The sequence below is a fragment of the Augochlora pura genome, chromosome 10 (assembly GCF_028453695.1).
Source record: "Augochlora pura isolate Apur16 chromosome 10, APUR_v2.2.1, whole genome shotgun sequence".
Lineage (NCBI taxonomy): Eukaryota > Metazoa > Arthropoda > Insecta > Hymenoptera > Halictidae > Augochlora > Augochlora pura.
The window spans coordinates 28,020,078-28,034,683 of record NC_135781.1 but is presented as its reverse complement, the minus strand read 5'-3'; the positions used below and the strand labels follow the sequence as shown (position 1 = coordinate 28,034,683).

Genomic DNA, 14,606 nt, shown 5'->3' with positions numbered 1-14,606 from the left:
TCGGTTACGATTCGGGGTAACGTATTTTACCGCGATTCACTCCGAATACACGTCGGCGTGGAAAGAGGCGCGCCCGCGCGCGCGCGCGCGAGCGTTTCTCGACGGAATCGAGACGATAATCTGATAGCGACATAGGGGCGGAAGGGGAGGGCGGCCAGGGGATGAACGGAGGGGAATCGAACGCTCGGAATTTTATCCCTTTAAACTCGATGGAACATCGAAGAAACACGAAACAACCCTGCGAAGAAGAGATCGAGAACAAACGGCTTGAGGTGGTCGGCCACCACCTCCCGGTCGCCCCCCTCGTTCCCCTCTCCCCACTCAACCCCGGGCCCCGCAACCCCCCTGCCTCTCTGCCTTCCTGCCACCCCGCCCTCTGCTCCGCCGCGCTCTCCCCTTTGTCCGGGAAGATCGCGTTATCGGTCGACAAAATATTGTTATCGTGCCGTAGCGATGGTGAATCACTGATGCGAGAACGCGGCGTACAAAGGGAGCCGTGCAAACGGAAAATCGATAACGATTGACCGGTAAACGTATTGACCGGGAGCATCGGGTATCGTGCGGGTCCAAAGTGAAACGGAATGGAACAAGACAAAGAAATCGTGGCGAGCTCTCCGGGTAAGACTTCTGGCACGACAGCGCCGGTCGCGGAATTGCGACGCGAATGACCATTTGGACGTTTCCACGTAATCGAAGCCGCCCTATACCGGAGCGCCGTTCTTCGAGAACCTATGACGGCTGCGCCACGTAACTCGCCGACGCGATCCCTCGAAGACGCATCTTATAGTAATAATAGTTTGTTTGTTTGACCGACGGGAGAGCTCCCCATGTTACAATGAACGCTAGACCTATCGAGCTCTGAAAGTAACCAACGCTTTTACGTCTTTGTAACAATATTTCTTATATCTCGTTAGATCTTTCGCCATTTTTATTGTAATCTTTATAATTTCGACAACCTTCGAACAAAAACGGTGCAACTGCTCATTTCGACCACCTTCGCAGGTTTATTCATAATATAGAGTCATCTGCTCGGTTAGAACAAGGAACAAAAGACTGCAGAAAAAAAACAAAATGTACTATTCATAGATAATTTTGAATACGGTTTTTTGAAAGAAAGCCAAACTGAAAATTCTGTTTACCGGGTCAGCATAGACAAATGTAAATTTCTCAAATGTCTCGCTGGGATAAGAAAGAAATATGTGATAAAAAGAAGACTAAATGAAATGGCAATAATGGAACGAATGACATAAAAATACAGGATCGTATCGCAACAATTTCTCTCTGATTAAACCATTCTGCATAGAAAGGGCATCCGGTCCGTTTACCAATAAATAATAATAATTAAAAGTAGGAGCACGAATCTGAAAAATAGTACAAAGGGGTGGTACAAAAAAAGATAACTAAAGGATAGGGGAGAAGAAGGTGAAGGGTCATGGAAAGGGGGAAGAAGAAATAGCGATGGTATCGAAGGTATTAAAAGCGGTGTACGAAGTACGAAAAAAGATCTAGCGAGTGAGAGAACTGAACTAGATTTATTAAGAGACTTCCTCGTTCCTCTTGTTGTTTTATTTCCGCCGTTCTCCTGTATTATCGGATTACTAGATTTCTAAGAATGAAACCGGTGGAATCGAGAGCCTGTTTTCAAAGGCCGCGATCGGTGCGACTATCCCCGTTAAGCGCGCAATTATCGCGGGAGGTGTAGCCGCGCCGAGGGAAACGGGCGGCACGTGTTTCGCGGGAGTCGCGGTGATACACTTCGAAACAGCGTCGCGTTAATTTTGCGGAAATACGTCGCGAGACGACGCGCGGCCGTCCGTGACTTTCGGGATAAGTAGAAGGAAATGCGAGCCGGCCGAACCGGCGAGATCGTGACCGAAGCCGGGTAGGAGTTACCTTCCGCCGGATCGAGGATATCGAAATACGCGGAGTGGCAGTCCGTTATCGGGAATGCATGGAAAACTCGCAACGAAGGCGAACGATTCGAGTACGCGAAAGTAAACGAGGCTGGGAAGGCGGTTCGACGGACGTTCGACAAGCCGATGCGAGCTAGCGACTTTCCATTAATCTCCATCGGTACCGGTCCGTAAATGGCTTGCACCGCAGCTTGCGCCCCAAAATCGATACGGCCCTGCATCGCGTTCCCATTATTAAAGATCCTGGCTGCGGCGCAGGGTTACGATTGTTCCCGTGGCTTCCGCGGCGGCTTGATAAATATTCTGGAGGATGCGAGGAGAACAATCGCCGAGTAACGACCACGCTGCTCGCGTCAGCTCGCATCGGCTCTGATCAACCGAGAAGACGTTTCTGCCCGCCGAGCACGTAAACCGTATCGGCGTTAAACGAGGGCTCGATTATGACAAAATTACGAGAAGCCACTAACGACCCTATAGACATACGTCCGAGTTCTGAAAATTCTGACTATTCGCGGTAGAATCGCAACCGAGAAAGTTTGCCGCTTTACGGAGCGCATCGGCGCGTTTCTACCCCCTGCGATCGCGACACGGCCAGGTTTCTTCCCAGACGTTGTCGCAATCGATAGATAAAATAAAAAGCACGCGGGGTAACATTCTTGGACGAGTTTGCTCGGTGTTCGCGGAAAAATCGCAGGCTGCTGCCGAAACGAACGACGCTACAAACCGGCTCGCCTCGGACCGCTTCGAATCCGATCGTCCGTACGGCTCCCAGTTATCCGATATCTCGAACAATTGTGCTTATTTCGTTTGGTATCGCTCGGGCCTATGTATCGGGACGACAATGACCGGGATTTACCTTCAGATCGTTCGGATCGATTACAAATATCCTTGGTACAGGAACGTGATATGCGGCACGGATAGGGGTGGCGGGACGACAGGGGAGAAAACGAGAGGCGGCGAGAGGACGCGAGAGGACGCCAGAGGAGGCGCGGGAGGAGGCGAGAGAGGAAAAGCGAGTTCGACGCACCCCGTGCACGCCGGACGCGTCTATTTTCTGCCGGCGTTTATTGTTTACGGCCACGTTGCGCAAACAAAACGAGGACTAGGTTCCCGGGGTGTGGATTCGATTTCGCGATCGGTAATCGTTATCTCCATTGATCGATTAGTTCTTACTCCTTAGATCGAATTATTCTGCGATCAGGCACCCGAAGGAGGAGCCGAAGTAACGAGGACCCTTCCTTGATTACCCTGCGCCAATCTCTATTAGATATCGTCCCGTTAACCCATTAATAGGGGTAGACGAGTCAATTCATCCGTCGTATTTAATTTACCCTCTTTGCTCCCTGTTTACTTTTTTAACCCTTTCGAGGCGATGACGCGACTGCCACGGCTTCTTTATACGACGTAATGCAAATAGTTAATCACATTTTCAACGACATGTCGAAATTGGCCGAGGCACTATCATCGAAGGATTAGCTAACGACACTGGTGTATCAACAGACGCCGACGATTAAAGGACACGTTCTGCCTGTTAACAGGTTAAAAGCAGAACAAACCGTTCGCTTCTCGACAGGACTTTAAAGAGACGGGACGACAAAATTGCGATACACTTTAATCTTCGGAACGATTCGCGACCAGTGTCAACGGTCAAGTAGTCATCGTTTCGAGAATATACGTGCGATACAGCGCGGCCGCAGAAATATTTGATGCAGCCGTACGTGCCGGAAAATTCAATGCCAAGCGGCTGCGAACGGACAGGAATTTAATTGCAGGGTAAACGCGACACGCAAGCTCGCAGGGAGAAATTAGCGAGAGTGCGGGTCGGAGGCGTTTCCATTAGAATTTTCGTAGTTCGACCCCCGTGTCGAATGAATGAAAACTCGGTGGTATGGTCCGTTCCTGCGTTACCCTCGTGCCACGGCTGTAAATCACTCAAGATCCAACTGGAAACGAGCCTTACGAGGACCACGATTGCCTGTATTTTCTGGAAAAAGTGCTCTCAAAAACGCTAGTAAAACTACCACTACTGCTACTACTACCACTACTACCGATAATACGTCCGTATCGCGTGTACACGACACAAATATGGTCGAGAGTCAGCGCGTGTAAAAGTACGTCTAACCCCGAAGAGCCACGAAATTGCTTACGGCTTTTTGCCTGGAATATATCGAGGCTATTCGAAAACCGGCGTCCTCCAAAAAAATAAGACAGAATAGGCATGCATGGAATGTGAAATTCGGCAGCGCGTACTGCAAGATATATCGTTGATCGCAGAGGGTAATGAACCCCGCTGCTTTGTGTATCGAATCGCGTTATACATAGAAAAATGAAAGCAACTCGGCCAAATGATTGTTGCAACGGAGTAAAACGATGGAGGAAAGGAAAAACTGGTGGTACTCACCGCAATGCAGTGAACTCCGCGGCAGTTTTCCTCGTAGGTGGTCGCAGTCGTCGTGTAACGGGGGTTGAACGAGGGCTGGTGTTCGTGACAGGAACCGCATAACCAACAGTCACGTTTCGTATCGGCACATTGAGAACAGTCACTTTCTCCGGCAAGGCACACACGGCTCGGTCTCTGGCGTGCAACGGGCCGTGTTTTCTTTCTCGGGGACGCGGGCCGCAACCAACAAAACGCGGAATTACAGAGAATTTTTCGGGCTCGCCAGGGCCGTCGAATCGATGTGTGATGTTACACTTCCCAGCTGTCTTTTTTGATTCTGCGGATGTGCTCGCGGCCACCGCCATCTGCCGGCGCCCCCCTGAACCGTTCTGTTTCCCTCTCGTATTACCGGGAATATTTGAACGGTCGATGACGATGCGACGGGTTCATTGAATCACACCTGCGTCGGCCGAGTCAATTTTCATGCGATTCCAGCCAAGCAACATTATTAGCTCGTATCTCTTATTTTTTCTTCGTACACATATTATTGAGTCATAAGTAGTTTCCGTTTCAGAGAACAAATTGTAATAGCACATTCGTCATCTTAATGACTCACTGTATTTTAGCTATCTGATAAAATAACTAAAATCGATCGGCTTGCCTTTATTTATTTTACTAACGATCGCGTGGAGGTCGCAATATTCTAGGTCACTGGATTCAACTCGAACTTAGCTACTGTTGTGAAAAAATGTTTTATTAAAAACAAAAGTCGATACGCTTCGTGATAGAATTTATTTGCATGTATAGTCTCGTTTGCCACAGGCTCGTACAAGAACATTCAATGATTCTGAATTTTTTAATCATAATGTTAGTACTTGGTACTTAAACGTTAAGATGCGAAACTTCGTCGAGTTTGTTCATTAGTAAATAGTTTTAATTGCATAGTAAGTACGCGTTCCTTAAAAATGCTGTCGTTCCTGTAATCGGTATATTACAAGGTTCGCGTGTGTCCTTTATTTTATTTACATAGCGATCGGGTGGAAGTGAATCGTAGCATAATCGAGTCACGCACACGTGTTTGTAAGTAGACAAATCCATTGTGTGTACACAAGATTAAATAATCTTACGAGGAAGTTAAGTCGTTCTCTCCTTTCAACTTACTTCTTTTACTTATAAAATCTTGCAAGGTGTTTCAACGTGCGTAATAAATACAATCGCAATAAATTCGTTATCCGAGCTAGTAAACGAGATTAAAACGAGCGGTTCATCGAAACTGTATATGTAGATCCGACAACCTGATTAACGAAGGTGACTACAGTTTTGCTTTAATATTAGAAGATAGATTAAAAACCCTTAACGTGCTCGTAAGGACAAATACTAAAAGTTTGAGACCACTTCTCCGTCTAGCAGATATCCGTTTACAGATACACGTATTATATGTATAATATGTATGTATGCATGTATGTATGTATATGTACACCATAATAAAACGTGAAATACACGAAATTCGAAGCAACCAGATTTAAGGCCACCAAATTTCTGTTATAATAATAATATTTATTATCTAACAGGACGTATCTGTTTACAATAAAATAAGCTGTACAAACAGGATGGAATGTTTCGTTAGCTTCGAGTGCTAAACACCTTCTAGAATGTTGATTACATTCTTGGAATAGCTATTACGGTATATCCTTGTTAACGTCCCGTTTTCGTCCGCATCATCCCCGTGCGTTGACCGCATTCAACGCATACTTCTTTCATACTCTTCATCCCCCGGCCACGAGATGCTACGGAGAAGTTGCCAGCCGATACGAAATAGCATTTCATCGGATTACGCGACGCTAACAAGGAAATACCGTATCGTATAAAGTAGGCATTTACAAGGTCACGTTTAATCGCGGCGTTTTGCAATCAATTAACTTTATGCATCGAATAGAACTTCTGATAACACAATCGAATATATCCTATGTTTTTGTTCACATATTGTCAAAATGTACAAATAGTTGAATTTCATCGTTCAAGCAATTTTATATTTATCTTTTCATCTTACTTAATACTATACATATACAATGATCTAATCAAAATGTAATAGTCACCAGACGTCCTTAGAAGAATGTACAAGAAGAACACTGTCCTATGTCCGAGTCAAATAAATCGTGTAACAGATACGTCTGTCGCGATAAAGAATTTCTACGTTTCCTATCAAATTCCTGTATATTCTCTAAAATTAAACAACGTCTTTTTTTGGTTTTTAAATAAATCGATCGGTCGAAAATACAACAAAATATGTGTAACACACTGACTATAATTCTTCTTGTCATACTTTCTAATAGCATTATGCATTTCTTTTAGAATCTTCTTCTCCCTTTGATTTTTGTCAGCATATTTCTCTTTTATATTGGTACAATGCATTCCCTCGACTCTATTACCGTAATAGAAGATCTACAGAATAATTTCTTAATCAAGTATTTAACTATAGTTTTATGCGAAAGAAAGTAAAATTTTGTTTGTGTTATAACTTAAAGAGAAAAATATAGGTCTTCTACTGTACATTGTGTTACAAAACATCGAAAAAGACGAACTCAACTTTAATGTGGGAGCTCTTCAGAGTCAATGGCTTGCGTTTCGGACAATGAAAATGTACAGTCGAAGTTCAAGTGTTAATACGTTAACATTTTTTAAAATTACATAACATCATTGTATACAAGCTAAACTCCTAAGTTTTGTTTTTAGAATTTCCTGTCCTTATTATCAGTTTTTTTAAATGCTTTATAATTTTGAATAATATTCCATTCTTTAAGTTTTCTGAACTTATAGGTACTGTCCGTATATCCATTCGGTAACATCTTTTTCGCACAGTCAACAAATCAGAACAAGCAATTATATCAATCATTAGCTTAAAGTTATTTACAATTAAAATCAGAATATTATTCTTCTATTATGACAACCGAAATGTTTCCTCAAAAAATCATTTGAAAGTGTAATAATCAAAAATATGCGATTACATTTAAAAAGTGAACAAGTCAATAAATCGTAATTAATCAATTGCTCAGACAGCATTCGAAATTACTTGTAAACTTTTCTGTTAAATATATTATTACAATTTTTTAAAAGTGCATATTGCATAAGGTTCTTTTGAATTATTGGTAACAGTTATGTAATATTTAAACACACCTTTTCATTGATTTGTCTTAATGATGTAACTAGCAGTCACGAGACACCTAAGTCCTTTGGAGTGCAGAAAAATGTTAATCCTGTTAAATAGTTAATCATATTAGACAGTATACAGTATACATATATATGTATATAGATATATATGTCCATATATGTATATCTATATATATACATATGCATATATATACACATATGTATAAATATATAAACATATGCGCTTGTGTTTGTGTGTGTATTATATTACAGATATCATCATAAAAAGGGGTATCTCGTGCTAATCCACTCCAGCAAACCCTTGTGAACCTTCGATTGCTTTTATTAACTTTTCCCTGAGTTGTTGATAACTTTCGTAAGGAGGAAGGTCAATGCGATTAAAGCTAAAAAAACAATATTCGATATTAGCTAACGGTAACGCTGTTACAATTTTTTAGTCTGATCGTACAGAGCTCAACACAAGAAAAAATTTAATACAAATTCGTATACTTACCAAGTATGAGCTCTCGGATAGTTATCCGGTGTACCCCATTTCTCAATTGTGAATAATTGTGGTCCGTTGCTACCATAAATCTCTTTAAAACCGTTCATTGGTACACGCGAAGTGCCAGTAACAAACTGCAAAAGTCTAGAGCGCATTTCGTTGCTAAATGAAAGCACTACTCGCCAGAACCATTGAACGACTATGTGATTAGCATGGTAATCCCCTTTGTACAAAGTATTTTGTTTCCAGTCTTTCACGTCAATGTGCTGAATACCGCACATTAGCAACTCCAATTCATGCTCGTCAAATATTTTGACCAATGTCGGTGGAATAAGAGCATTGAATCCCTCCAGAAATGCATTCATCTGCTCTTGAACTCTCGATACGAACCGCCACTGTATAACTAAACTTATATACTCATCTTTGTTTTCATCAGTTAGCGGTACATTAGCACCATCCGGCTTGAGTTCCCTCTGCGAAGTATGTCCAAAACTTTCTTCGTCGACACAGAATGTGAGTTCCAGTTCGCTAGGGTCGTTTTCTTTGATCCATAACAACGAATTATAATACTCGGAATCAACGCTTTCCATGTCTTTTAAATCGATAGGTTTGCCCAACATCATCTTATAAAATGGCCGAATGAAAAAGGCTATAATCGGACAATTGTTTTCTTAGTATCTCATATTGTATAAAAAGTATTTTATACTTCCATATAATACGATATTTACCATCCAACAATTTCCCATGATACACAGCCATACCCGCTATACGGCCGATAAATTTGAAATAATTTAAATGTCCTTCATTGCACACGCCCGAGAAAGGATTAATTTGCAAAGTATAGTTATCCCTGCAAATATTTTAATTTTAATTAATACAGGCGAATAATACAACGAAGATATGTATGACCTATCACATAGTGTACACTTACGTAGCAGAATATTCAAACAGCCCGTAGTAAGGATTGAACATTTCTTTGGATAACAAGAAAAACCATTCTCGCGCAAGGCCTCCATAATCTAGACCAACTTCTCCTTCAAATTCGATCCATAATTTTGTTTTTAGTATCTCCACCCTATTAACGAAACTAATCCTACGATAAGAATCTTCCAGTATATTATTCCGGCAAACCTTTATTTCGAATTTACTAGGAACATTGTTCTGAAAGAATAACATGGTTTATGGCATGTAACAAACAGTAATCGAATAGAGTGATCTTTTCACTTCGCACCAGGACATACTTACGGGCTTTATCAGCTGAGACTTGAGATACTGGTATTTTCGTTTGTAATCTCTCGAATATGGGACAGCCTGTAAAAGCAATAAAATGCTCGCTGTCAAAGTTTCAAGTCTATAATTACAAATTTTTCACATACCGGACCAGCAATTTGTGGATTCGACATGCGCGGATCCTCCCATTGAGTTGTTCTCGTATCTGAAAGGAAAAAAATTATCTTGCGGTGAAAGCAAACATTTTGAAAACTTTGTATAAAATATAAACATACTGTGATCAATGAAAAATATTCTTCCATCTGTGTGTACTCTCTCTTCCCATCCTTCAGGCAAAGGCCCAAGTTGATCCATATCACTTCTCGGTGTTGTGGATGGTGCAATATGATTGGGAATTGAACTTGGACGCCCGGTTCGGGGATCAATCCATGTTGTTGTCCTCTGATAATGATCAATGAAGAAAACCCTACCATTTGGAGCTGTTTGCATACCCCATCCTGGTGGTAATCCCTCCGCGATGAAATCAGGAAGGTTGGGTTTTGGACTCTCAATCTTTGGAATAAAGTGAAAACACTTACAAGTCAATAAACATACCAATAAATTTGTAATTGATAATCGTACTCGCCTGCTCAGATGAACGTCTAGAACCAGCTGGACTGTCCACGTTATCGTCACTCTGTAAATTTAATATCAAAATATCTTTTCATAAAACATTACACTGGTATCCGAGTAAGGATACATCTACACCACAAATGAATTGAGTCAATGTTGCCAAGCTAATGTGCAATATGACAAAGTACATTTTCCATATCTTGAAATTTGTTAATACATTGAGAGCATTCTTCACAACAAAAATTGAACTCAACAAAATCAGAACATAGGCTAATTTAGAAAACAAAAATTTACAGTTTCGAATGAACATGCACAACAATCACATTTTGGTAGTAAAATTAAATAAATGTGAAGTATGAAAGTCGTATGCATTTGTTCTCATACGTAAATGCGTGGTTCATAATTAGTAATCTTTATACTGTACAGATGTAGAAAACAAATAATAGTGCATTCTGTGATAAATGCATTTTTTTAATGTGTATTGATTACCATTTGATAGACAAATATATACAAAAAAAATATAAACAGAAGCATTGGAAACAGCATGTCTACATGTATGGGTACCTGGTCTTCATATCCACTATGGTAGCCGCGTTGATCAACAGAACGTCCAGAGTCTGAAGACGTATCCCCAATACCCCCTCCCCTATGATTCTCATTCTCATAATCTCTTGCTTCCGAATCTTCATCTTCCTCGCGGAGAACTTCACCATCCTTACACACACATGCACAAAATTGCTACATACTGCATGCCAATTATTCTTTTTGTTAGAAATTTATCATGTTGATGAGTTAATTATGCTCATCAGTGTATTTATCGCTAGATAAATGATATTGATTAGTAAACCATTCTTATATATATATTTGATTACGGTATTAAGCTATTATGATGGATGCATACTACAGCGTCAGTCAGTCGTTAAACAATGTGAAATGCATTCTTGGTTATTATAAGCTGACCTACAGAAATAAATGATGCAGTTAAACATGATAAATGTTCTGTTTGCATTCCTTTATGACGTTACACAGGAACTATCCTGTAATTCAACCTTAATCTACTTGTACATTATTTTACATGTGAATATAGACAAAAATTCCATCACCAAAGATTTAGATAGGCCCTATATTTTGTGCGTGTGTGTGTTTCTGTTTACACACATATACCTTACGTGATTTAAGACGTCACAATAAAACCTTTACTCTGCAACAATACTTCCTCATGACATGGAGATTTGAAAGCAAAGAGTACTGATTCTTCCACATAATTGAGTAAAACATACGACGTAAAATATACGACAAAATAACGTGTAGAACGTATGTGTAAACAGAATTAATATCATACGAAATTAAAATAAAAAAAAGAATAACACACACTATATTTTCTTATATATTATCAAATGGCCGCTTCAATCCATTTTAATCCATTTGAAATGATCATTTGATAATATATAAGGTACTTCTAAAAGTTACTATGATAAATTTTCTTAATGCTTCCTTGTTTTTACAGTACTTTCTTACTTCGAGGCCTTAGTGTAATATCCACGGGGTCTACAAAAACCATTAACGTTACCTGATTAATTGAACTTCTGTGTCTGTTTTCATTATCTGCACTAATATGAAAACGCCGTTGAAACTCAGTGACTGCGGTACTAAAATTTCGTTCCACTGCCATATTTCCAGTAGGTGAAGTATTCCTGTAATTAGATTTTATGATTTTAAAAACGCATATGTTATTAACAAATCTCCTATTCTATAATATCTATGACATACGATTCTGATGGTCTTTCCCACTGTGTGAATCTTGCTATATGATTAACATAATATGTTCGCCCGTTTGCATCTTGTCTCTCTTCCCATCCTTGTGGTAAAGGTGCTAGAGGTGTATCGAAAACAACCTAAAAGATATTTTGTATTATAAGAACGATTATGACCTTCAAAACTAATTAATTCAAGATATAGTGTATACGTAACTGTCTGTGGAGGTCGGTTAGCATTTACTGGTTGTACCATTTCCCACCCTCCTGAGTCAGTGGTTGCATCTTCATTATCATTCTCTGTTGTTGTTGAATCCGAAATATATGCATGGTATAGATCCAATGTGCCTCTTACTCTCGAACGCTGACTGGAATTATTTCTAGCCATATCCTCGTAAATTATTCATTTTGCATTCGCAAATGAAAGATAAGAAACAAATATTTCAGTGAACCAAATGTCAAAATCAGTGAATTGCAACCAACAAATTGAATAAATGATGAAAGGAATTTATTAAAAGTAATACAGACTAATGTGCAGAAAATGAAAATGTAACAGTAAATAAAAGTAAAAATAATGCAATGTAGAATTAGATCACAGTCCCTATTGTTTATGAGCAAATTATATTAAAAAAAAAGCTAAACAAATCAAATTTGTACAAATATTTCAAAATATGTAGCTTTAAGCACACATTAAAAAAATACTTACCTACGAGGTCGAAGTAAGTAACGTCTATTAGGAATTGTTTGACCTGCTTGCTCTTTTGGTAAATAATTTAATGGTAATTCTACCCGTCCAAGAAAATCATCTCTTGTCAATCTATTTTCATCAAATACTTGTAGTACCAGCTTATGTTCAACAGGTTTCACCTGAAGAATAACAATAATTTGTTATAATCCCATATATGACATATCTATACATATATGGAGATTGTTAATCATCTCAAATATACCAACAATAATTTCATGAATTCTAGCAAGGGCTAAATTATATTATTGGCAACATATGTTAATAATAAACTTACTCTAAATATAAATTCCTCTTCCCAAACAGGATTCAAAGTCTTTTTTTTAGTTTTTGTAAGTGCTGAATCCACTGTGTGATTGCCGTTTACAGTATTTAAATCAACACGCACATAAGGATCGCTTGCACCAAAGATGTCTTTTTTTGCCAATTGATGCCCAGCGACCACCTTTAATCTCAGCTTTTTGGTGGTCTCATCTCCCTATAAAAGTATACAAATTTTAATTTGCTACAATCTTATTTTGGTAAAATTATAGAATTATTTTACAGAAACTTTCTCATAGTTTGTACCATTGAATAGTCGTTATCGTGCACGTATTATAAAGACAAATCATCGATGTTAAAAAAACAATCTTCTACTTCGTACGTATATGTATATCAATATAAAGGAGTAAGTATTGACAAACGTGATTCGCGTTACGAAGTAAATAATCATTGAACAGACAACAGCATAGCCGATTCTTAGACACGTAAAACATGTTTTCGTATGTAAAATGGTATTATTAATCGTACAATCAACGAATTTCTCAAAGTAAAACACCCTTTCTGAAGTCTATCAATCAAGAATCCAACCTGTACTTGTCAAACTGTCAAAATAGTTACGTACAGACTCCCCGTCAACACCGGATGGTGGATTATATCCGTAAACATGTTCGTCTGCCATTAACGTTATGTGTAAACAATTTGTTTCGAATCGTCGACTTCTGTTTTCTACAATTTAACGAGGTTCACAGATTCTTATGTGCCATCAAGAAATCTATTTTGTCTTAACCCCTCTCCGTCACTATTGCACGAACGAAACGGATGTGACATACTCGCGCTTAAAGATGGCCGTCTTCCTCCAAAATATTTAAATGTCGTGAAACATTCTCATTTTGTTCAACTTTCGCGCAAATCAATTTGATTTGAAGCATAAAAGAAATATACTCATATTGTGAAATGACTATTTCTTCATTTTTCATATATTAGAGAAAACTAAAGTCTTCATAAAGAGATACAACGTTCTTAAATCGTCGAAAAAAAACAGGCTGTTCCTAGTGCGCCTGCGATTATCCTTTCCAAATTTGTCTAAATTATTTTCTTTCGTCGCTGTGCGCGATAAGTTCAACAGCCTTGTCTAAACTACAAGAATTTAATTTTTAATGTGAACAAAAACGTTTCTCAATGTTGTTGCACCATGGTACATAATCATTGAATGTGATTCATATGCATTGGAGTGCACCTTACTATCAAAGCTTCTTGATAAAAGCATTGTCTTGAAATTGGCATGGATTTCATGATAGTAATAATAAAATGATTAAAATGTTTTTTATGATAAGAATTCTCTTATTCAGGTTAATGAAAAAACATTTATAGCCAATATGTATAAATATAAGATATAATAATAATATATATATATATATAATAATATAAGATATAAATCATTTTTAAGGGGACAACGAAGAAACATTTCACAGTTTTAAATACACATAAAGTAATATATTTCTTTATTTACCATAGGTTCAGGTAGTGAAACTCGATCAGGTCTTACATTAGCTCTTGATGCTACAGATGCCCGACGATCTTGTGAGTTCCATGTGTAAGATCTTTGCCTTTGAGGAGATGCTTCTACATCAGCATATATCGGGTAGGTCAAAGTCCCTGGCATCTTGTAGTCTTAATTTTGTAGTATTTTATGCACATAAAATTAATATCTTTAACAATTAATATTTTTAACTGAAGTTCTGTATCTTATAATACATTTTGTTGCACGTATTTCTTTATTTGCATTTATAACCAGCACAGTGAAAGATATATGATCAAAATGTAATAATTGCCTATACCACAGTTACACTGCTCTGCAGAAACTATCTGCTCCAGAAGTTTCAGATAAAATTATACTTCTCAGATATAAGACACTATAAAAATCCTTGCACATGCGTCATTATATGATTTATTAGCTTTAATTTATTACTTGCACTGTTATTTTATAATTAATTATTATACTATGTCTCTTTTATGTTTAAGCTTTCAATACAAGCAGTACAGCAATCTGCAATCTACC

At 38.7% G+C, this 14,606-nt stretch overlaps 2 protein-coding genes across 7 annotated transcripts in view; both read right to left on the bottom strand.

Moving 5' to 3' along the window:
* Window positions 1-4,504, bottom strand: part of Sema1a (semaphorin 1a) — a 177,301-nt gene extending 172,797 nt beyond the window's left edge. For both annotated transcript variants that reach the window (XM_078191818.1, XM_078191819.1), the window contains exon 1: window positions 4,315-4,504. The gene's annotated coding sequence lies outside the window, so the exon portion shown is untranslated. The remainder of the gene's footprint in view (window positions 1-4,314) is intronic.
* Window positions 4,505-6,296: 1,792 nt separating this feature from the next.
* Nedd4 (E3 ubiquitin-protein ligase Nedd4) lies at window positions 6,297-14,581 on the bottom strand. Of its 5 annotated transcripts, XM_078193666.1 has the most exons (16): window positions 14,058-14,581; window positions 12,564-12,764; window positions 12,248-12,408; window positions 11,759-11,921; window positions 11,558-11,682; window positions 11,358-11,481; window positions 10,352-10,501; window positions 9,801-9,851; window positions 9,451-9,727; window positions 9,322-9,380; window positions 9,191-9,256; window positions 8,877-9,106; window positions 8,674-8,795; window positions 7,955-8,594; window positions 7,712-7,844; window positions 6,297-7,547 (listed from the first exon to the last, which is right to left on the bottom strand). In XM_078193666.1, exons 1-15 carry the CDS (start codon window positions 14,208-14,210, stop codon window positions 7,742-7,744), a joined length of 2,625 nt encoding a protein of 874 aa, XP_078049792.1. In that variant the 5' UTR covers window positions 14,211-14,581; the 3' UTR covers window positions 6,297-7,547; window positions 7,712-7,741. The 5 variants fall into 5 exon arrangements, with proteins under 5 accessions (XP_078049792.1, XP_078049791.1, XP_078049793.1 ...); XM_078193665.1 differs by having other exon boundaries at window positions 6,297-7,844; XM_078193667.1 differs by lacking the exon at window positions 14,058-14,581 and adding an exon at window positions 13,170-13,337 and having other exon boundaries at window positions 6,297-7,844.
* Between the last annotated feature and the right edge of the window lie 25 nt (window positions 14,582-14,606).